We start from the raw sequence: 21,920 nt of genomic DNA, 5'->3' as shown, positions 1-21,920 counted from the left end.
GTTTTTCTCCTGTATGAGTTTGCTGATGTATGATGAGGCAGTGCTTCGTTGAAAAGCCTTTCCCACATTGACTGCACATATATAGTTTCTCTTCTCTGTGAGTTTGCTGATGCGTGCTAAGACTGTTCTTCAAGGCGAACCTTGCCCACATTCACTGCATATAAAGGGTTTCTCATATGTATGAGGTCAGTGGCGTGCAATGATACATCTCAGTGAAGCCTTTTCCACATTCACTGAATATGTAAGGTTTCTCTCCTGTGAGATCCAACCAGTCCATCCTAAAGGAAATCAGTCCTGGATCCTCATTGGAAAGACTGATGTTGAAACTGAAACTGCTGAACTTTGACCACCTGATGCGAAGAGCTGACTCATTTGAAAAGACCCTGATGCTGAGAAAGATTGAAGGCAGGAGAAGAGGATGACAGAGGATGAGATGGTTGGATAGCATCATCAACTCAATGGACATGGGTTTGAGTAAATTCTGGGAGTTGGTGATGGACAGGGAGGCCTGGGATGCTGCAGTCCACGGGGTCACAGAATCAAACACGACTGAGTGACTGAACTGAACTGATTCTCCTTAGCCTCTCATTTTTCTCATTTGCATAGTAATTAACAGAGGTGTCCAACATCCACAGCCTTGAATGAATTGAGATGATGTTATCAGGTTTGTCATAGTTCTAGTTCAAAAAATGCTTACCAGGGACTTACCTGATGGTCCAGTGTTTAAGACTCTGTTTTCCCAATGCAGGTACCCATGATTCAATCCCTGGACAGGGAACTCAATACCACATAATGCAACTAAAGGGTTGGCATGCTACAACTAAAAGACCTCATGTGCCACAACTAAGACCCCACGCTACCAAAAAAAAAACCACTCCAATAAATTTTAGGTATCATGTTCAGTGTGCTTTTCAGGGGGGTAGGATTGAATCTAGAGTGTAAAAATTAATAAAATGTTTTTGGAGTACAACTTGCAATTGCTCAGTTTAAACCTTTCATTCTTCTAAAGGCACCAATCAACAGAAATTCAGCAGAAATTATTGTTGTGAGAACAAACATGCACAAGGATATTTATGGCATCAATTTTGACTGTTTTAAGGAAGTAAGAAATCTTGTGATCATTACCTAAACTTACTCTTGCATCTCTGCATTCATACCTTTGGATAGTGCCCCAGCATAATGACTGATCAATATGTCCCATGGGACAATAGCAAGCTTGATGCAGAGGGAAGAAAGACTTGCTCACTGAAGCGTGTTCTACTCTCTTGGAGCTCTCCTAACACATTGTAACAGAGCCCAGGCTAGGCACAGGATGAGATACTATGTGAAAAGTCACCCCACCCATTCCAGGGATATTTCCAGATATGTGGAAAAAAGGCCATCTAGATCATGTAGCCACCAGTCAGGACAGCCCACACTAGACAATTTAACTCTCAATCCACGTACTAGAGAATTAATAATTAATGTTTGTTGTCTTTAGATATTTTTAGGGAGGTAGATTTGCAATGCAGTCAAAGGTAACTAAAACCAACAGGAGTGTACATTAGTAGGTGATTGGTTAAATAAATCATGGGATGGATCTTCATGAACACTACAGACATAAAAAGAATGAAGAAGCTTGTAACTGGTACAGATACTAAGGAAAACAGCACACAGGTTCCTCAAAAAATAAAAAATAGGAATACCATAAGATTTAGCAATTTGGGTATATATCTGGAAAAAAATAAGAACTCTAACTTGAAAAGATATGTTGTTACAATTAGTGTTCAGGGCAGTGTTATTTACAACAGCCATGACATGGAAACAGTCTTCAGTGTTCATTGTCAGATGAATGGATAAAGAAATTCAACCATAAAAAGAAGGAAATCTTGCCATTTGCAACCATGAGGGATACTAAGTGAAATAAATCAAGCCAAGAAAGCTGAATATTCTATGATCTCTTTTATTTGTAAAACCTCCTCCCCAAAACCCAAACTTATAAATAATAAAGAACAGATTGTGTGCCAGAAGCTGAAAGAGGGGTGGGAGGGCAGAAATGGTGAAGGTTGTCAAATGGTACAAACATCGTTATAAGTCCAATAATAGTAACAGGATTGAAAATCATTAGCCATGAGGGGAATGCAAGCTCAAGATCAGATATGACTACAAACCTAATAGAATAGGTAATGTAACATATCACAATACCAAGTGCTGGTAAGGATGAACAATTGAATCATGTGTTGCTAGCAGAATGACTAAAATACACTTAAAATACCAAATGCCAGAGAGAATGTGGAACAAGTGGATATCATACACTGCTGGTGAGAATGTAAAATGGTAAAGTCACTCTGGAAGTGAGTTTGGTAGTTTCTTTTAAAGCTAAACACAACTTTCTTTATGTCCCAATAACCATACACCTGAATATTTATTACAGAGGAATGAAAATTTATGTCCATCCAAAACCCTGGATGCAGATTTATAGCACCTTTCTTTATAAAAGTTGAAGCCAGGAAACAATACAAACTTATCTGAAGAGTGAATGGATAAATAAACTGGTACATCCAATAATGTATACTACTCAGTAATAAAGCAATTCAACTCAAAAAAGTCTTAAGAGCAATTTCCTGAGGGACAAAAACAGATTACATGCTCCTTTTAATAAAAAACTATAAATTTGTATAAATAAACATGTTTAAAATCCAGTTATAAAAATTAATTTCATAAGTGACAAAATTATATTGATGGAAAACTGACACATAGTTGCCAGAGGTAGGTTTGGATAGAAGGAGTGACCATAAAAAGGTAGCTTGAGGGTGTCTGTGTTGATTAAAGTTTTACATTCTGGAGATAGCAGTTACACAAAATCTACAAATGTAATAAAGCAGCTTAGAATTCCAAAAAAAACTATTTAAAAATTCATGTAAAAAATCTAGTGAAATCTAAATTCCAAAGGTTAAGAGTTAATGGTTACGTAAAATGTTTTTATGGGGATAAGTTATATAAAGGATACAAGGGAATTTTCTGGACTACTTTTGCATTTTCTTATAAGTTAAAAATGATCTCAAGTTATCCATTTTATAAAAACAACTTTGAAGGTGGTTTTATAAAATATTTGGTTTTATTTATAAACTTAGTTAAGCAAGCTGCAAATGTGTGTACCTATTCCATTTCCTTTTTAAAACACTTGCAGTAACAATGATAAAAGCAAACAACTTTTATTTAAAACTATGGAATTACTGGAACTTCCCTGGTGGTTCAGTGGTTAAGACTTTGCCTTCCAATGCAGGGGGTGTGGGTTTGATACCTGATTTGGGAGCTAAGATCTCACATCCCTTGCAAAAAACCAAGTAATATTGTAGCAAATTCAATTAGAGTTGGGAGATGGTCCACATTAAAACACACACACACACACACACACACACACAAAATTATGGAATTATTCACAAGGAAACCAGAAACAAGACTCAGGTGCATCATCTGATGTCTGATGAGGTTACATTTGTAATAAAAAGCACTCAAACATTTATTATTTTCATAAAAACTCATTCCTTTGTAAGCCCACTGATATTTAACTAAAGGTACTCTACCTTTAGCATGTTCCTAAAAGTTTTAATTTCTATAGGATTCCCTGACAAATGATGAAGCAGAATGCTTCACTGAAATCTTGCCATATATACTGTCTTCTTAAAAACATTTCTCCAGTGTGACCTCTGATACTCACTGAGGTCTTCTTTCTGGGTAAAGACATTCCCATGGTCATCGTATTTCTTTTTTCTTTTCTAAATCATATTTCTACAATGAGTTCACTGATGATCAACAACAATCCCTGATAATAAAGTCTATCTTCCCACTGATGACTTTTCTAGTCTCTGCATTCACAAAATTTGTCCAAGTGTGTACGGAACATATACTTTTCAGACATAATGAAGCCAGAAAGTTTTTCCCAAGGCATCTCCACCCTGAACGTATCAAGGGCTTTTCCAACATGTTTTCACCAACAGAAAATGCGAGGTAGGATCATTAAGGCACTATTGCACTCACGCTATTCACTGGGTTTATCTCTTGGGCAAACCCTTTCATCTCCTCATGGCCCCCCATCTGATAACAACAGGTCATCCCATGACTACGTTCTGCTCTGCTAGAAGCACTGATGTTTAAAGTCTTAGCTGTCACAGAAGGCATTTCCCCAATCATTGCATTAATGGGGCTTTGGTTCACTCATAAATAATGATCTGGGACTCTCTGTTAAAGGCATTTCCAACTTGACTGGATCTACCCATTTCTCTGATGTGCATTTTCTGATGTTTCACAAGGTTTGACAAGTGGGAGAAGGCTTTCTCACAATCACTGCACCCATATGGTCTCTCTCCTGTGTGAGTCCTTTGATGGACGTTGAGTACTGACTTTGTGGTGAAGGCTTTTCCACATTCATCACACTCATAGGGTTTCTCTCCTATGTGAATTCTCTGATGGGTAATGAGACCATACTTGTGGGAATAGGATTTTCCACACTCAGTACATACAAAGGGAGTCTTTCCCGTGTGACACCTCTCATGTTGTATGAGGCATATCTTCTGACTGAAGGCTTTACCACACTCGTTGCACTCATAGGGTTTCTCTCCTGTGTGAGTTCGTTGGTGTATAATGAGAGTGAGCTTTGTGGTGAAGCCTTTCCCGCATTCGTTACACCGGTAAGATTTCTCTCCTGTGTGAGTCCGCTGGTGTACCATAAGATTACTCTTCACAGTGAAGCCTTTCCCACATTCACCACATATGTACGATTTCTCCCCTGTGTGAGATCGCAGGTGTACTGTGAGATTACTCTTCACAGCGAAATCTTTCCCACATTCACTGCACAAATATGGCCTCTCTCCAGTATGAGTTCGCTGGTGTACAGCAAGATAGCGCTTCATGGTGAAGCCTTTCCCACACTCACTGCATACATAGGGTTTCTCCCCCGTGTGGGTGCGCTGATGCACAGTGAGATTACTCTTCCCGGAGAAGCCTTTTCCACATTCACCACATACGTAAGGTTTCTCTCCACTATGAGTTTGCTGATGTGCAATCAGATAGCGCTTCATGGTAAAGCCTTTTCCACACTCACTGCATACATAGGCTTTCTCTCCTGTGCAGGTTTGGTGATGTACAGGGGAGCTGCTCTTCACAGTACAGCTTTTTCTGGGCTCACTGGTTAAGTGGGGTGTGACTTGTGTTTGAGTTTTCTGATGTTTAGTTAATGTGATATTTTTGGAGGATTTCTCACATGGATCACCCCCACTGGGTTTCTCTCCAGGATGAACACTCTCATGAGAAATAAGCTGGGATTTCCTGCTGCATGGCTTCTCACTTTCAACACAGGCTAGAGATTTCTCTATTTTGTGAGTCCTCTGATGCTTAAGGAACTGGAATTGAGCGCTAATGTGTTCTGTACTTTCAGGAAATATAATTCCAGAATACAACTGTCCACAATCACTATGTAGAAAGGATTTCTCATCTCCATTAAACTTCAAAGGGTTCTTTATTCCATAGCTGCTCTTCTGGTTAATTAAACTTAAGCTTGATTCCAAAGCTTTTCTATGTAAGTTAAATATACGATCTTGAATTAGGGTGAAATGTGTTTTGCTCAGATGAACACTCTTTCTAAATGCATTCTGTTCACTGCACTGTTGCATGCTCTTCAGAAATCTTTGGTTTCCAGAGTGCTCTGGCAAATAACTGTCACCTTTCCCGGTTCCTAAGAAAAAAGGAAATGATAAATTATTTCATGAGACTGGTATGGGATGAAAGGCTTAAAAAATGCCATGGTGTGTGGGGGTGCTCTTTATTATCTACCATGTAATCCCAGTATAAAACTATAAAGATATATGAGGAAGTGAATGAATATCAGATCCAAAAAGAGACAAGGAATATATTTAAAGCTAAATACCCAGAAAGAGTTCTCATCTGGATAGATGAATATGGGGAACAGCTGTTGAGGGGGTGCATTAGTCACCCTCACAGCTGCGACTCCTTCTCTAGAAGAAACTGGAATATGACTTCCTTGGTCACTCCCCTTGCTGATTCTAACTCACTCACCTGGACAAATTCTATTCCGCATTTCATTTTCTATTATGCATGGTTCTCTTCCATGTTCCAACTTGGAAAGCATATCTGGTTTGGTACCTTGATATCCTGATCACGAGAAATGATAAAAGACTTAGATGCAAGAACTGGGTTATGATATGTCAAGATGGGAAAATACTGCATTTTATTTATTAAACATTTACTGAATTTTTAACTTTACTGGATTCCTATTAAGCATATCACATTTTATTGGATTCTACTTTTTTAATTGGAGTATAATTGCTTTACAATGTTGTGTTAGTTTCTGCTGTACAACGTGAAATCACCTATGTGGATACATATATACCCCCTTTCTCTTAAGCCTCCCTCTCCGCCCTCCCCACTTACCTCCACCTTTGCCAAATACTGCATTTTAGAAACAAAATTTCTTGTATGCAAAGCAAATGTTCTCTTTCAGGGTACAGGAGATTACACCTCTTTGGAGCCAGACAGGGAACAAAAAATCTAACTCTTTGGAAGACCACAGGGACTGCAAAGCTTTCATCAGGTGATGGAGAAAAGTCCAGTGACTCGACACCTCATAAAAGACACTGGGAGTCATCCTTACCCAGTGACACCAAATTGTTATAGTTCTCCAACATCACATCCCAGTATAGGTCTCTCTGAGCAGAATCCAGGAGCTGCCACTCCTCCCAGTTGAACTCCACAGCCACATCTTCCAGTGTCAGCAATTCCTGTAATAATAAAGTCCTGTATGATGTGAATTCCTTTCATCAATATGGAAGAAACATGAGAGAAGTTATTCTGATTTTCACCATACCTCCTGTGTCAATATACTTTTCTCAAATACATTTCAGTTAAAAGCAAAATCCTATCTATGTATACATTTTAGCGCCTACCTATTTGCATAATATCCAAATGACATCAGGACAAATAAAACAGTCCTACATTACCATGAAACTTCACAGTCAATATAAGAATTAACTCTGAACAGACTCCACATCTGAAATTTACAAGATAATGTTTTTAATACATGTGCTGCTGCTGCTGCTGCTAAGTCGCTTCAGTCGTGTCCAACTCTGTGCGACCCCATAGACAGCAGCCCACCAGGCTCTGCCGTCCCGGGGATTCTCCAGGCAAGAACACTTGAGTGGGTTTTAATACATGTAAAAAATAGCAGAAACTATACAAGATACATCTGCAGCAAAGAAAAAAAAATAAGTTGATTAGGAAGATTTGAAAACAAAAACAAAAAATATAGTAATGAAGCAGTATCTCAACATCTAAAGGTGAAACTTTTCAAAACTGATTAAACTCTCCAAACCCCAGGCTCAGGAATCCCAACAAATTCCAAGCAGGAAATCTCTAGGTAGGGACATCAGACTAAAGCTATAATACACAAAATACAAAAGGGAACTATAAAAGCAACCAGACACAAAAGATAGATGACCTACAACAGAACTCAAAAAACATGGAATATTATCTTCAAAGTTCTGGTTTTTGTGCCAAAAAAGTCAGACATGAAGCCACTTGGTACTGAAACACAGGACTCCATAGAGTCCTGGGCAGCATTCTCTCCTTCCAGCCACACTGTATGACAGTACTCAGGAGTACTGCTAACCAAGAAAGCTCACCTAAACTCCAGTGTCCAGAATTTTTACTGAGGCTCCCTTATATATGTATGATTTACTGAATCACTGACCACATGGCTGAACCCCACAATCCTCTATTCACACAGCTGGTCTTTGGGGCATGGACAGCCCTCACCTTGAATTGTCTTATTAGCACAAATCCTCTAGGGCCCACATGAGTCACCTCATACATAAACTATAAACAGTGGTTGCAGTGGTCTGGGATGAAAAACAAGACACTCCTAACACACGGGTAATTCCAAGGCTTTAGAGATTACCTCCCAGAAATTAGGGACAAAAGTTAGTCAAATTCCTTACTACACACTAGGTACTTATGCCCCCACGAGGTACCCTTCCCTTGAGCATGGGCTGAATTGCTTCTAAAAAACAAAATACAGCAAAAATGCTGTGATACCAATTTTAATATATATATTTTTTTGGTCTGCATGGTATGTGGGATTTAGTTCCCTGACCAGGGCTTGAACCCATGCCCCCCTACAATGGAAGTGTGTAGTCTTAACCTCTGAACCACCAGGAAAATCAAGACATGCATTTTTAATTAGGCTACATATATGATTTCCATCTTGCTAACAGAATCTGTCTGTTGACGACTTTGATGAAACAAGATGGCACGTTGGGAGGCCCATGTGATAAGGAACTCATAGTGGTCTTACATGAGCAGACAGATAGAATCTAAGGATCTCATTTGATTTCTGGAAATGAATTCTGCGAATAACTATGTAAGTGAACTCAAAGTGTATCCATCCCCAGCTGAGCCTTGGCTCATGGTCAAGGAGTACTGAGCTATTATCAGTGAAGCTTGCATATTTCACACTGAATCTATTTCTCAAACTCAGAGTGAATCTCCACCACTGTTCACCAAAACATAGGTTGATTATGTTATTTTCTCATTTCAAAGGTTAAATATTTCACTTCTATCAAACTCCAAATGACTATTTTATTGAGAAATAACTGACATATATCACCATATAAATTGAAGATGTAAAGCATGATGATATGATTTACATATATTGTGAAATCACTACCACAACAGGTTCAGTCAACATCTATCTTCTCGCGTAGATACAACAAAAAGAAAAGGAAAAAGCTTTTCTCCCTGTGATGAGAACTCAGGCTTTGCTCTTAATCACTTTCCTGTACATCATACAGCAGTGTTAGCTATAGCCATCAGGTTGTTCATTACATCCGTAGTACTTACCTTACAACTCGCTTTCTTGAGTATGATTATGAAACTCACGGAATTTTATATACCTATATAGGTAATGCTCTTCAGTAAACTGCATTCATCCTTCTTTTACATGCATGATTGGTATCAGGCCAGTGGGGAGCCCCTCAGAGTCAGCAATGTTGTTAGGAGTATCACTCCATATACTTAAGTGACAGAAACCACTGAATCCCCCAGAGAGCTGATCTGCTCTCTCCTCATAGTCAACACATATCATGGAGCTTTTCATGTTTTTCTGGTTGTGATGTCTGCTAAGATAATGCAAAGTGACAGCTGATGCAACCCACAGGCTCCACCACAGTCACACATTCTCTTCTAATACTAGTTATCTGATGTGATCCCTATGAACAATATATTCCTGATTCACTCTGTCCTGATTCTGAATTCAGAGTCCAAGTTAATTTCTCCCCGGAACCCAGTCATCCCCAATTTATACTTTGTTTAGTTGAGCTGTTATTTTTTTAAGCTTACCACAAATCTATTAGACAATAAAGGAAAGATATAACAAAAAATCACCTGGGCCTTGATCATCTTCTGTGCTCAGGAAATAGTAAGTAACATGGATTCTGACTTCTGTCTCTTCTGCATTTACTGTGTCATTCTTAAAGACAGAAATCTTGGCATTCACTTAAAGATGTCCCCTGGAACGATGATATCCAACTCCAAGAACCTCCTCTTTCTTCCCTCATTCCTTGACTTGATCACTCTTTCTCCTGAACAGCCTGGACCTGTGGGCTGAAAAGCAAACTGACTTTGAGTGTATATTTCCTCTTGGCCCAAACACTGTCACTGTGGATATGCACTTATCCTTAAAGGGACCTCAGTATTTCCAGCTGTTCCTTTATTTGCTACCTTAGAGGCTTTCATACTCTGAGACAATAAGACAAGGTTATGAATGGGTGAAAGGTGTGGCTTTCTTATGTAAAGAGGAAGTGGCATGAATATTAAAGGGGAAGAGGGAAAGCATAGGCAGAGCATGATGCCTCAGAGCCTGATGAAAGCTCAGGGCAGATCAAGTTTATGGAAGAGCACACACGGAAGGTTCCAAGAATCTGGACACTCCATCTGTAAAATGCATGTGTACCCTTGCACCACTCCAAAAATTTTTATATGCTCAGTGGGTACACACACCTCAGTTTCAAGAGGATACCATGAAGTTGATCTTTAAGGTTGTCTTACTTCTCTTTGTGTATTAAAAGGATTAACCTTGCCCAACAGAGGTTGAGCTTTGCCCTTAGTTCCTAGGAGGAAACCTCTAAGCCCTCAGAATGTCAGGCCTGATTAAGAATGGCTTTGTTTACCTGAGAGGCTAGGGCCATACAGTCTATGCAAATCATGTGGTGAATGCTTATGGTGTGAATTAGAATATGCTATGCTAATTATGGTGAATGCTTATACTAATCTAGTTCAATGTTTACTTTAAAGCCATGGTAATAATTCCAGAAAAACATCTATTTCTGCTTTATTGACTATGCCAAAGCCTCTGAAGGTGTGGATCTCAATAAACTGTGGAAAATTCTGAAAGAGATGGGAATACCAGACCACCTGACCTGCCTCTTGAGAAACCTGCATGCAGGTCTGGAAGCAACAGTTAGAACTGGACATGGAGCAACAGACTGGTTCCAAATCAGGAAAGGAGTAAGTCAAGGCTGTATATTGTCACCCTGCTATTTAACTTATATGCAGCGTACATCATGAGAAATGCTGGGCTGGAGGAAGCACAAGCTAGAATCAAGATTGCCGGGAGAAATATCAGTCACCTCAGATATGCAGATGACACCAACCTTATGGTAGAAAGTGAAGAAGAACCAAAGAGCCTCTTGATGAAAGTGAAAGACGAGAGTGAAAAAGTTGGCTTAAAGCTCAACATTCAGAAAACTAAGATCATGGCATCCAGTGCCATCACTTCATGGCAAATAGATAGGGAAACAGTGGAAACAATGGCTGAGTTTATTTTTCTGGGCTCCAAAATCACTGCAGATGGTGACTGCAGCCATGAAATTAAAAGACGCTTATTCCTTGGAAGGAAAATTATGACCAACCTAGACAGCATATTCAAAAGCAGAGACATTACTTTGTCAACAAAGGTCCGTCTAATCAAGGCTATGGTTTTTCCAGTGGTCATGTATGGATGTGAGAGTTGGACTATAAAGAAAGCTGAGAGCAGAATTGATGCTTTTGAACTGTGGTGTTGGAGAAGACTCTTGAGAGTCCCTTGGACTGCAAGGAGATCCAACAGTCCATCCTAAAGGAGATCATTCCTGGGTGTTCACTGGAAGGACGGATGTTGAAGCTGAAACTCCAATACTTTGGCCACCTGATGCAAAGAGCTGACTCACTGGAAAAGACCCTGATGCTGGGAAAGATCGAGGGCAGGAAGAGAAGGAGGCAACAGAGGATGAGATGGTTGGATGGCATCACCGACTCGATGGGCGTGGGTTTGGGTAGACTCTGGGAGTTGATGATGGACAGGGAGGCCTGGCGTGCCGCAATTCATGGGGTTGCAGAGTTGGACACGACTGAGCGACTGAACTGAATGAATGCCAGGCTGGATGAACCACAAGCTGGAATCAAGATTACTAAGAGAAATATCAACAACCTCAGATATGCAGATATCACTCTAATGGCAGAAAGGGAAGAGGAACTAAAAAGCCTCTTGATGAGGGTGAAAGAGAAGAGTGAAAAAGCTGGCTTGAAACTCAAAATTTAAAAAAAAAAGATCATGGCACCCACTCCCATCGCTTTAGTACAAATAGAAGGGAGAAAAGTGGAAGTGGTGACAGATTTTCTTTTCTTGGGCTCCAAAATCACTGCAGGTGCTGACTGCAGCCAGGAAATGATGCGAGAGTTGGACTATATAAATTAAAGAATGCTGAGTGCCAAAGAACTGATACTTATGAATTGTGATGCTGGGAAAGACTGTTTTGTCCCTTGGACAGCAAGGAGATCAAATCAGTCAATCCTAAAGGAAATCGACCCTGAATATTTATTGGAAGGACTGTTGCTGAAGCTCCAATACTTTTGCCACCTGATGTGAAGAGCTGACTCATTGGAAAAGACCCTGATGCTGGGAAAGATTGAAGGCAAAAAGAGTAGGGGGTGACAGAGGATAAGATGTTTAGACAGCATCACCAACTCAATGGACATGAATGTGAGCAAACTCCAGGAGATACTGGAGGACAGAGGAATCTGGTGGGCTATAGCCCATGGGGTTGCAAAGAGTTGGACACTTCTTAGCCTCTGAACGATAACAACAACACAGTCAGATGATCTTCAACGAAGGTGCAAGATTAGAGCAATGAGGGAAAAGATGGTCTTTCCAACAAATATACTGAAACAACTGAATATCCAACTCCAGTTAAATAATAGACAATAAATTTAAATGTAATAGCTAAAAATACAAAGTACTTCCAGAAATTGAGAAATAAGCCACAGGCTTGGAGAAAACATTTGCAAGAGACATATCTGATAAAGGACTGCTATCCAAAATATACAAAGAACTCTTAAAAACTCAACAATAAGGAAACACAAATATAGGCAAAAGACCTGAACTGACACCTTACCAAAGAAGATACATAGATAGCAAATAAGCAAATGAAAATATGTGTAATTGGGAAACTACATCATATGTAATTAGGAAATAACAAATTAAAGAACAATGAGATACCATTACCTACCTATTGGAATAACCAAAATTCAAAATAATGACTACACCAAATGCTGAAGAGTACATGAAGCAACAGACTTATTGCTTATGGGAAGGCAAAATGTTACAGCCACTCTGGTAGACAGTTTGGCAGTTTCTTACAAAACTATATATATATATACTCTGAAAATTTATGTCTGGACAGAAACCTGATCATAGGTATATATCGCAGACTTATCCATCCAATGAGTGAACATTATTCAGCACTAAGAAGAAATCAGCTATCAAACCATGAAAAAACAAGGAGGAGCCTAAAATATCTATTATTAAGTGAAAGAAGCCAATGTAAAAAGGCTATTCACTATACAATTCCAACTACTGTAAGTGACATTCTGGAAAAGGCAAAGCTAAGGAGACAGTAAAAAGATCAGTAGTTGTCAAGAGTCGGAGGGAAGGTAGGATGAACAAGCAGAATCCAGAGGACTTTTTTAGAGCAGTACAACTATTCTGTATAACACTAAAGGGTGGACACGTGTCATTTTACATTTGCCAAGACACAAACAACATATAACACCAAGAGTGAACCCTAATGCGAATTATTTATTTTGAGTGATAATGAGTCAGTACGTAAACTGACTGTAACAAATTCACCACTCTGGGGCAGGATGCTGACAGTGGGGAAGGCTGCATATGTTGGGGCACAGAGGTATGGTATTCATAGCTTACGGTGAATGGTGTCAGATTCATGATCTCTGAAGAAGATTTAGCTTCAGGATCAGGGACCAGGCTTGATCACTCAAGAGTTTTGTGTAGCAGTTTTATTCAAGTCTGAAAAGGGAGAGACACAGACACCCGAAGGGGGATGCAGAGTGCCCCCTAGCTAGTCTTATTAAGGCCTTATATACTTTTAGCAGACCCACTCCCACAACATACATCTTACATTAACAAAATTAGAATAGAAAGATCTCATCAGACCTACTCCCACAACATCTTAAGATAACAAGATTAGTCAGAAGATTCTTTTAAGGAGAAACATGCCCTCAAGATACATTGTTATATATCGACTAAGACAAAGCAATGTAGAAAAAAAAAAGTTTGTCCTTTACTTCTTGAGAGCCCCAGACCTCTTTCTCCTCCTCAGGGTCAGTGGATGTGTGTGGGAGGGGGAACCCTGGACTTCTTATCAACCTGTCTAGGAATTGACTCTCTCAGTATCCCTACTGAACTTCCCACTCAATGTTACTGTGAATCTAAAACTGCTCTTAAAAAATAAAGTCATATCCTTATCTATTTATATCTATATACACACAGTTTTCAGAAAACACATGAGGAATTTCTCATGACCTTGGGTTAGGCAGAGAAGTCTTACACAACACCGCATCAGCAAACCATAAAAGAAGACAACTGATAAACTGGACTTGTATTACCTTTTGCACATCAAAAGACACTATAAAGCTAAAGGAAAAGGTAAGCTACAAGTTGAGAAAGAAAATTTGCAAACCATGTATCTGATAAAGGACTTCTATGCACAATATCCAAACAACTCAAAAAACTCAGTTTGTTAACCAAACAACCCATTTTTAGAAAAGGGGAAAGACCTGGATAGTTTCCTTGAAAGAAGGAAACTACACAACTAAGGAAACTATAAACAAAGTGAAAAGACAGCCTTCAGAATGGGAGAAAAAATAGCAAATGAAGCAACTGACAAAGAATTAATCTCAAAAATATACGAACAGCTCATGCAGCTCAATACTAGAAAAATAAATGACCCAATCAAAAAACAGATCAAAGAACTAAACAGACATTTCTCCAAAGAAGACATACAGATGGCTAACAAACACTTGAAAATATGCTCAACATCACTCATTACCAGAGAAATGCAAATCAAAACCACAGTGAAGTTCCATCTCACACCAGTCAGAATGGCTGCTATCAAAAATTCTACAAACAATAAATGCCGGAGAGGGTGTGGAGAAAAGGGAACCCTCTTACACTATTGGTGGGAATGCAAACTAGTACAGCCACTATGGAGAACAGTGTGCAGATTCCTTAAAAAACTGGAAATAGAACTAACTGCCTTATGACCCAGCAATCCCACTGCTGGGCATACACACCGAGGAAATCAGAATTGAAAGAGACACGTGTACCCCAATGTTCATCGCAGCACTGTTTACAATAGGCAGGACATGGAAGTAACCTAGATGTCCATCAGCAGATGAATGGATAAGAAAGCTGTGGTACATACAAATACATAATGGAATATTACTCAGCTATTAAAAAAATGCATTTGAATCAGTTCTAATGAGGTGGATGAAACTGGAGCCTATTATACAGAGCAAAGTCAGTCAGAAAGAAAAACACCAATACAGTATATTAACACATATATATGAAATTTAGAAAGATGGTAATGACGACCCTATATGCTAAACAGCAAAAGAGATACAGATATAAAGAACAGACTTTTGGACTCTGTGGGAGAAGGCGAGGGTGGGATACTTGAGAGAACAGCATTGAAACGTGTATATTACCCTATGTGAAATAGATCACCAGTCCAAGTTTGATGCACAAAACAGGGAGCTCAGGGCCGGTGCACTGGGACAACCCAGACATGGGATGCAGAGCGAGGTGGGTTCAGGATGGGGGACACATGTACACCCATGGCTGATTCCTATCAATGTATGGCAAAACCCACCACAACATTGTAATTAGCCTCCAATTAAAATAAATAATTTTTTAAAAAAAAATTTCAGATAAAAATGCTCAAAAGAATAGGAATAGGCAGATACTTAACATGAAATAATAATACATTTGAATCAGACATTCCCACTGAAGTCAGGAACAAGACCAGGTGCCCACTATCAGTACTGTTACTGAGCATTATACTGGAGTTGCTAGACTATGCAGTTCATTTAATTCAAATATTTAGTGGGCATATACTCTGTGACAAGCACTATTTCATTTCCTTCTTTGTAACAAAGCAGATAACAAAGTAACAAAAGTCTCTGAATTTATGGGATTGATATTCTGGGACCCATAGACTATGTTAGATAAAAGAGAAATAATTGGGGTATAATAAATATTGCTATTGGTAGACGATATAATTGTATATATGGAAAACCTAAGAAAATCAACTGAGGAACTACTATCAGTTCAGTTCAGTCACTCAGTCGTGTCTGACTTTGCGACCCCATGAATCGCAGGACGCCAGGCCTCCCTGTCCATCACCAACTCCCAGAGTTCACTCAAACTCACGTCCATCGAGTCAGTGATGCCATCCAGCCATCTCATCCTCTGTCGTCCCCTTCTCCTCCTGCCCCCAATCCCTCCCAGCATCAGATCTTTTCCAATGAGTCAACTCTTCGCATCAGGTGGCCAAAGTAAAAGTACTGGAGTTTCAGCTTTAGCATCATTCCTTCCAAGAACTCCCAGGGCTGATCTCCTTCAGAATGGACTGGTTGGATCTCCTTGCAGTCCAAGGGACTCTCAAGAGTCTTCTCCAACACCACAGTTCAAAAGCATCAATTCTTCGGCGCTCAGCCTTCTTCACAGTCCAACTCGCACATCCATACATGACTACTGGAAAAACCATAGCCTTGACTAGACGGACCTTTGTTGGCAAAGTAATGTCTCTGCTTTTGAATATGCTATCTAGGTTGGTCATAACTTTCCTTCCAAGGAGTAAGCGTCTTTTAATTTCATGGCTGCAGTCACCATCTGCAGTGATTTTATAATTTGGTAAGGCATTGGAATTGAAAACTTAATATGCAGAAATCATTAGTAGATGTTGTTATGTATATGACCTGAATCATTAAGAGTGGAAAGTAGATAATGATGCCATTTAAAAACATCTAACACTAACCAATACTAAGTAATAAATGTGGAAAAATAGGAACAAAACTTTAGACTACATACTAATGAAGGACACAAAAGAAGACTTGGCCAAATGGAAAAATTAAATCATTTTCTTGGATGCAAAAAAAAGGGAAAAGACTTGGATATTACACTAAAGAAGACCTATGAATGTCTATAAACACATGAAAAGATGATCAACGTTATTTGTCACTAGGGAAACTAAGATGATGGTAAAATTCTACTACATGCCAACTAGAAAGATGATAAGAAAAAGACTAACAATTGTAAATACTGATGAGAATGAGGAGAAATTAGAACTCGCATACAATCATGGTAAACTGGTATAGGCACTTTTGAAACTCTGTAAAACACATACTTAGGAACCAGTCATTCCACTCAGAGGAATCTAACAGAAATGAAAACATTTCCAACTTGTACCTGAATGTATGTAGCAACATTATTCACCATGGTCTCAAACGGAAAATAATTCCAATAACTGATTTCATGTATGAAATGAATTATATACATTCAATAGATCATTCATGAATAGAATTGAAGAGAATATTTCCCAATTCATTATATGAGGCCATTTAGTTTTAAAAAATACAATTCTATCTGGTCTTATTTCAAAAGTTTTTCTGTAGAAACTGACAGCCTGATCTTTAAATACAAATAGCAGTGTAAAAGGTCTAGAACAGGAAAAAAAAAAAAAAACCTGTGAAAAAGAACAAAGTTGGTGGGTTGACACTACCTGACTTCAAGAATTTATATCAAGCTACAGTAATCATGGAAAAAGCAAGAGAGTTCCAGAAAAACATCTCTTTCTGCTTTAGTGACTATGCCAAAGCCTTTGACTATGTGGATCACAATAAACTGTGGAAAATTCTGAAAGAGATGGGAATACCAGACCACCTGATCTGCCTCTTGAGAAATTTGCATGCAGGTCAGGAAGCAACAGTTAGAACTGGACATGGAACAACAGACTGGTTCCAAATAGGAAAAGGAGTTCGTCAAGGCTGTATATTGTCACCCTGCTTATTTAACTTATATGCAGAGTACATCATGAGAAACGCTGGACTGTTAGAAACACAAGCTGGAATCAAGATTGCCGGGAGAAATATCAATAACCTCAGATATGCAGATGACACCACCCTTATGGCAGGAAGTGAAGAGGAACTAAAAAGCCTCTTGATGAAAGTGAAAGTGGAGAGTGAAAAGGTTGGCTTAAGGCTCAACATTCAGAAAACGAAGATCATGCCATCTGGTCCCACCACTTCATGGGAAATAGATGGGGAAACAGTGGAAACAGTGTCAGACTTTATTTTTCTGGGCTCCAAAATCACTACAGATGGTGACTGCAGCCATGAAATTAAAAGACGCTTACTCCTTGGAAGGAAAGTTATGACCAACCTAGACAGCATATTCAAAAGCAGAGACATTACTTTGCCAACAAAAGTTCGTCTAGTCAAGGCTATGGTTTTTCCTGTGGTCATGTATGGATGTGAGAGTTGGACTGTGAAGAAGGCTGAGCGCCAAGGAATTGATGCTTTTGAACTGTGGTGTTGGAGAAGACTCTTGAGAGTCCCCTGGACTGCAAGGAGATCCAACCAGTCCATTCTGAAGGAGATCAGCCCTGGGATTTCTTTGGAAGGAATGATGCTGGAGCTCCAGTACTTTGGCCACCTCATGCGAAGAGTTGACTCATTGGAGAAGACTCTGATGCTGGGAGGGATTGGGGGCAAGAGGAGAAGGGGACGACCGAGGATGAGATGGTTGGATGGCATCACTGACTCGATTGACGTGAGTCTGAGTGAACTCCGGGAGTTGGTGATGGACAGGGAGGCCTGGCGTGCTTCGATTCATGGGGTGGCAAAGAGTCGGACACGACTGAGTGACTGATCTGATCATTCAATTTATATAAACGTTTTTAAAAATATAAAGTAACCTATTGTAATGTAGAATAGATTGGTGGTTGAATAGATCGGTGGTTGCTTGGGGAGGTGTGCGGAATATGACAGGCAGAGATTAAAAGGAACACAATGAAACTTCTCAAGATGACAGGTATGTTCACTGTCTTCATGGTGTTGATACTTTCATGAGTATATGGGAGTGGAAATTTGAGTGCACTTAGGATCAAGGAAGATTTCTGGGATAAGAAATGTTTTAAAATTGAACTGTGTAACTCTAGAAATTCAAAGTACTGAAGTGTATATTTGCACATAGTGACTTTTCAGCAAATAAAACTACAATAAAAAAAAAAGACTTCCTTTTCTACAGTAGAAAAAACCAAACCATCCAAAGAACGAACCCATCAACTGAAATTTCCAAAAAAGGTCAAGGAAAAGAGTTCACCAAGAAATAAAAGTAGCCAGAAATCTCGGGGAGAGAAAAAAAAGGCGCCATAAATTTTTAAGTGAAGTGGTAGAATCAGAAAGTAATCAGAAAGTCAAAATGGATTAATGAAATTATAATCGAATACTTTTGAATACTGTATGTCAACACTACCTCCATTAACGAATACATTTAATTCCAGACACCGTGCCAGTGGTTCACCAACCTGAGTTTATACTACTGGAACTATTTTTAAAAAGTATAAATATCTCAGATGCAAATATGTTGAGAACAGATAAATTAAGTGATACAGTCACCTATCATGCTTACACAGATAATCCAAAATGTTAAAAAAAATCTCCTTTGATATAAAACCGCCTATTAAAAAAATTCGCACTGCAGAACAGAATATAGGGTAAGGGAGAAGCTTTTACTTGAGTAAGAATGACCCTAAGCGGAAATATCCAAAAGTATAATAAACCTGGAGACAAGAGGAATGGAAACTATATTAGATTACATTAAAAACAGTAAATTTATAACTACATCAACCACACTGAAATTTGTGAGGACGGTGAGAACAGTGGTGATGCGGGGAGCCAAAGTTTTTAGTAGGGTCCTTGAGGACAGACTACAAGGAGAGAATTGTACTCGGATTAACTGGGGAAATGCAGTCTTCAAGTCTGTTTACGGCATTTGACCCTGAGCCTACGGATTCTCCAGGGACCCCGGGCCTCCTCAAATACTGAAAGCCCCCACCAGGCCATCTAAATGCCAGATTAAACTCCAAACATGACCAAGAAACCAAGAGACAGCCCCTAACCCAGGTGTCTCTAACAGAGTCGCAGGTTAACCAGGACGAGACAGCGCGTTCACCGATACAAACTTTCATCACAGTTCGCAATCACGGAGCCCCACAAGCAAAGCGATCCAAACCCTGACTGAGTCGGACCTTCAGTCAGTGATTTCTTCAGACTCTTAATCACAGATTGCCAAAGGCCTCATCATTAACTCCCAGAAGTCTCTGAGGCCGAATCTAAATAAAATCCCAATTACGGTCCTTCACACATGCTCCGGTTTCACAGACCCCACAGGCCGTGAATACAAGCCCAGAACCCGACTCACCTGATCCCAAACCCGTCCAGACACCACTGGCAGCAACAGAATGCTGGAGCCCGCTTTCTCTACCGACGCCTTTCACCGGTCCCTGGGGACGCCTACCTGCTGGTTCAGGTTATCAGCCGACGACCTTGGAGCGCTGCCGGATTTCCGGATTCCGTCAGCAGACTCCACTTTATGACGTAACATGGCCCCACCCACCTCGGCGTTTTTGACGAGACAGGCAGTGGGAAGAAATTGAAATCATTCCTGGCACCCTAAATGCTTTTACCTCCTGGTTGCAAGGAATAACCAACCATTCTGTACTAACTGAGTTAAGATTTCAGAGGTCAATGTCGTCCCAAGGCTAACGTGGCGAGTTCAGCCGGCTGAGGAAAAAAGAAAACTTTAAAGCTGGAGCCCGACGGGCGCGGCCATCTTAGAAGGCAGGTGTCCGTAGACGGAAAGGGCTCAGGCGCCCGGTGACTTGGGAAGATTAAAGATAGAAGTCGAGACCTCTCTGGAGAGGCAGCGGCCACTGAGTTGACAAAAGTAGTGGTCACTTATAATCTTAGGTTTGTGGAGAGAGCAGTTAAATGTGGGGTGGGTAAAGGCTTATGTAGTTTAGAAGAATTAACACCTTTGTAGAGGTGTGCATGCAAAGTCACTTCAGTCATGTCCGACTCTTTAAGATCCCATGGGCTGTAGCCCGCCAGGTTCTTTTGTCCATGGGATTCTCCAAGCAAGAACACAGGAGTGGCTTCCCATGCCTTTCTGCGGGGGACCGTCCGGACCCAGGGATCGAACTTTGGGCATCTGCATTTTAAGCAGATTGTTTACCTCTAGTTCAGTTGCTCAGTTGTGTCCGCCTCTTTGCCACCGGCTAAACCAGGGGGAATAGCTAAAGGTACATCTCGATTAAAAAAAAAAAAAAAAAAAAAAGCTAAGATTCGCGTGGGATGGACACATAGCGACATCTAGTGGGTTAGGGGATGAGGTGGAAATGTGTGAACTACGTTTTTTAAAAAGGAAATGGTGACACTGGGGCATTTGAGAATGTAAAATTATGAGATAATACAATTATCATACTTGGCATAGTTCACAAATGAAAAAAAAACAATGCTTTTAAATGTTATTTTTATGTAGGCATGGGAAGTTTAATTCTAGAGGGTTTAAAGATGATTTTTAGAAGGCAACCTAGATCCAATTTAAATTTTTCATTCTTTGACCAAGCAATTCTAATCCCAACAATTTATTTGGTAAAAAGTTTTATTAACCACAGAGGCTTTTGTAGTAAACAAAGGAAAAGCCTAAGTGTACAGTAATAGATGCTTAGCATCAATAGCAACTTTTGGGTTTTCTAGAATGAGAATGTTGCGTTTTTGTTTTTTTTTTTAATTTTGTAATAAAATTATATATATTTAAAAAAAAATAGATGCTTTGGTAAATTATGGGCTATCCACTCAGTACAACAGTATATAACATTTAAAGATTGTTAGTATAAATAAGGAAAATGGTTTTTCCAGTAGTCATGTATGGATATGAGAGTTGGACTATAAATAAAGCTGAGCACCGAAGAATTGATGCTTTTGAACTGTGGTGTTGCAAAAGACTCTCGAGAGTCCCTTGGACTGCAAGGAGATCCAACCAGACGATCCTAAAGGAAATCAGTCCTGAATATTCATTGGAATGACTAATGCTGAAGCTGAAACTCCAATACTTTGGCCACCTGATGTAAAGAACTGACTCATGTGAAAAGACCCTGATGCTAGGAAAGATTGAAGGCAGGAGGAGAAGGGGACGACAGAGAATGAGATGATTAGATGGCATTACTGACTCAATGGACATGAGTTTGAGTAAACTCTTGAGAGTTGGTGATGGACAAGGAGGCCTGGCTTGCTGCAATCCATGAGGTTGCAAAGAGTTGGACACAACTGAGCAACTGAACTGAACTGAAGTATTCTTCGGAAGATAAAAAGCATCTGCAGGGTAGTATATATATTTGGATTCTTTTATGAGAACAAACCATAAATGTTTTGTCTTTTTGAAAATTCTGATTGGTTAAATATTTAGCTTG

The 21,920-nt window shown here is 39.6% G+C and overlaps 1 protein-coding gene across 5 annotated transcripts; it reads right to left on the bottom strand.

Annotated features, from left to right (window-relative positions):
• Positions 1–1,926: 1,926 nt before the first annotated feature.
• On the bottom strand, positions 1,927–21,437 carry ZNF614 (zinc finger protein 614). 5 transcript variants are annotated; one of them, XM_044931433.2, is made up of 5 exons: positions 19,871–21,436; positions 9,436–9,654; positions 6,650–6,792; positions 6,055–6,150; positions 1,927–5,713 (listed from the first exon to the last, which is right to left on the bottom strand). In XM_044931433.2, the coding sequence occupies exons 3-5, from the start codon at positions 6,681–6,683 to the stop codon at positions 4,194–4,196; spliced, it is 1,650 nt and encodes a 549-aa protein (XP_044787368.1). In that variant the 5' UTR covers positions 6,684–6,792; positions 9,436–9,654; positions 19,871–21,436; the 3' UTR covers positions 1,927–4,193. The 5 variants fall into 5 exon arrangements, with proteins under 5 accessions (XP_044787368.1, XP_006065932.1, XP_044787366.1 ...); XM_006065870.4 differs by having other exon boundaries at positions 6,650–6,776; positions 19,871–21,435; XM_044931431.2 differs by having other exon boundaries at positions 6,650–6,776; positions 19,967–20,046.
• Between the last annotated feature and the right edge of the window lie 483 nt (positions 21,438–21,920).

Source organism: Bubalus bubalis, chromosome 18 (genome assembly GCF_019923935.1).
Source record: "Bubalus bubalis isolate 160015118507 breed Murrah chromosome 18, NDDB_SH_1, whole genome shotgun sequence".
In the NCBI taxonomy this organism is placed as follows: domain Eukaryota; kingdom Metazoa; phylum Chordata; class Mammalia; order Artiodactyla; family Bovidae; genus Bubalus; species Bubalus bubalis.
The sequence above is the reverse complement of the archived record's forward strand: the minus strand, read 5'-3'. Positions and strand labels throughout refer to the sequence as shown.

Coding starts and splice junctions, on each gene's coding strand:
- ZNF614 (XM_006065870.4), bottom strand. Junction 6,151..6,649: donor TAACAATTTGGTGTCACTGG/GTAAGGATGACT, acceptor TCTCGTGATCAG/GATATCAAGGTACCAAACCA. Junction 5,714..6,054: donor GCGGAATAGAATTTGTCCAG/GTGAGTGAGTTA, acceptor CTTTTTTCTTAG/GAACCGGGAAAGGTGACAGT.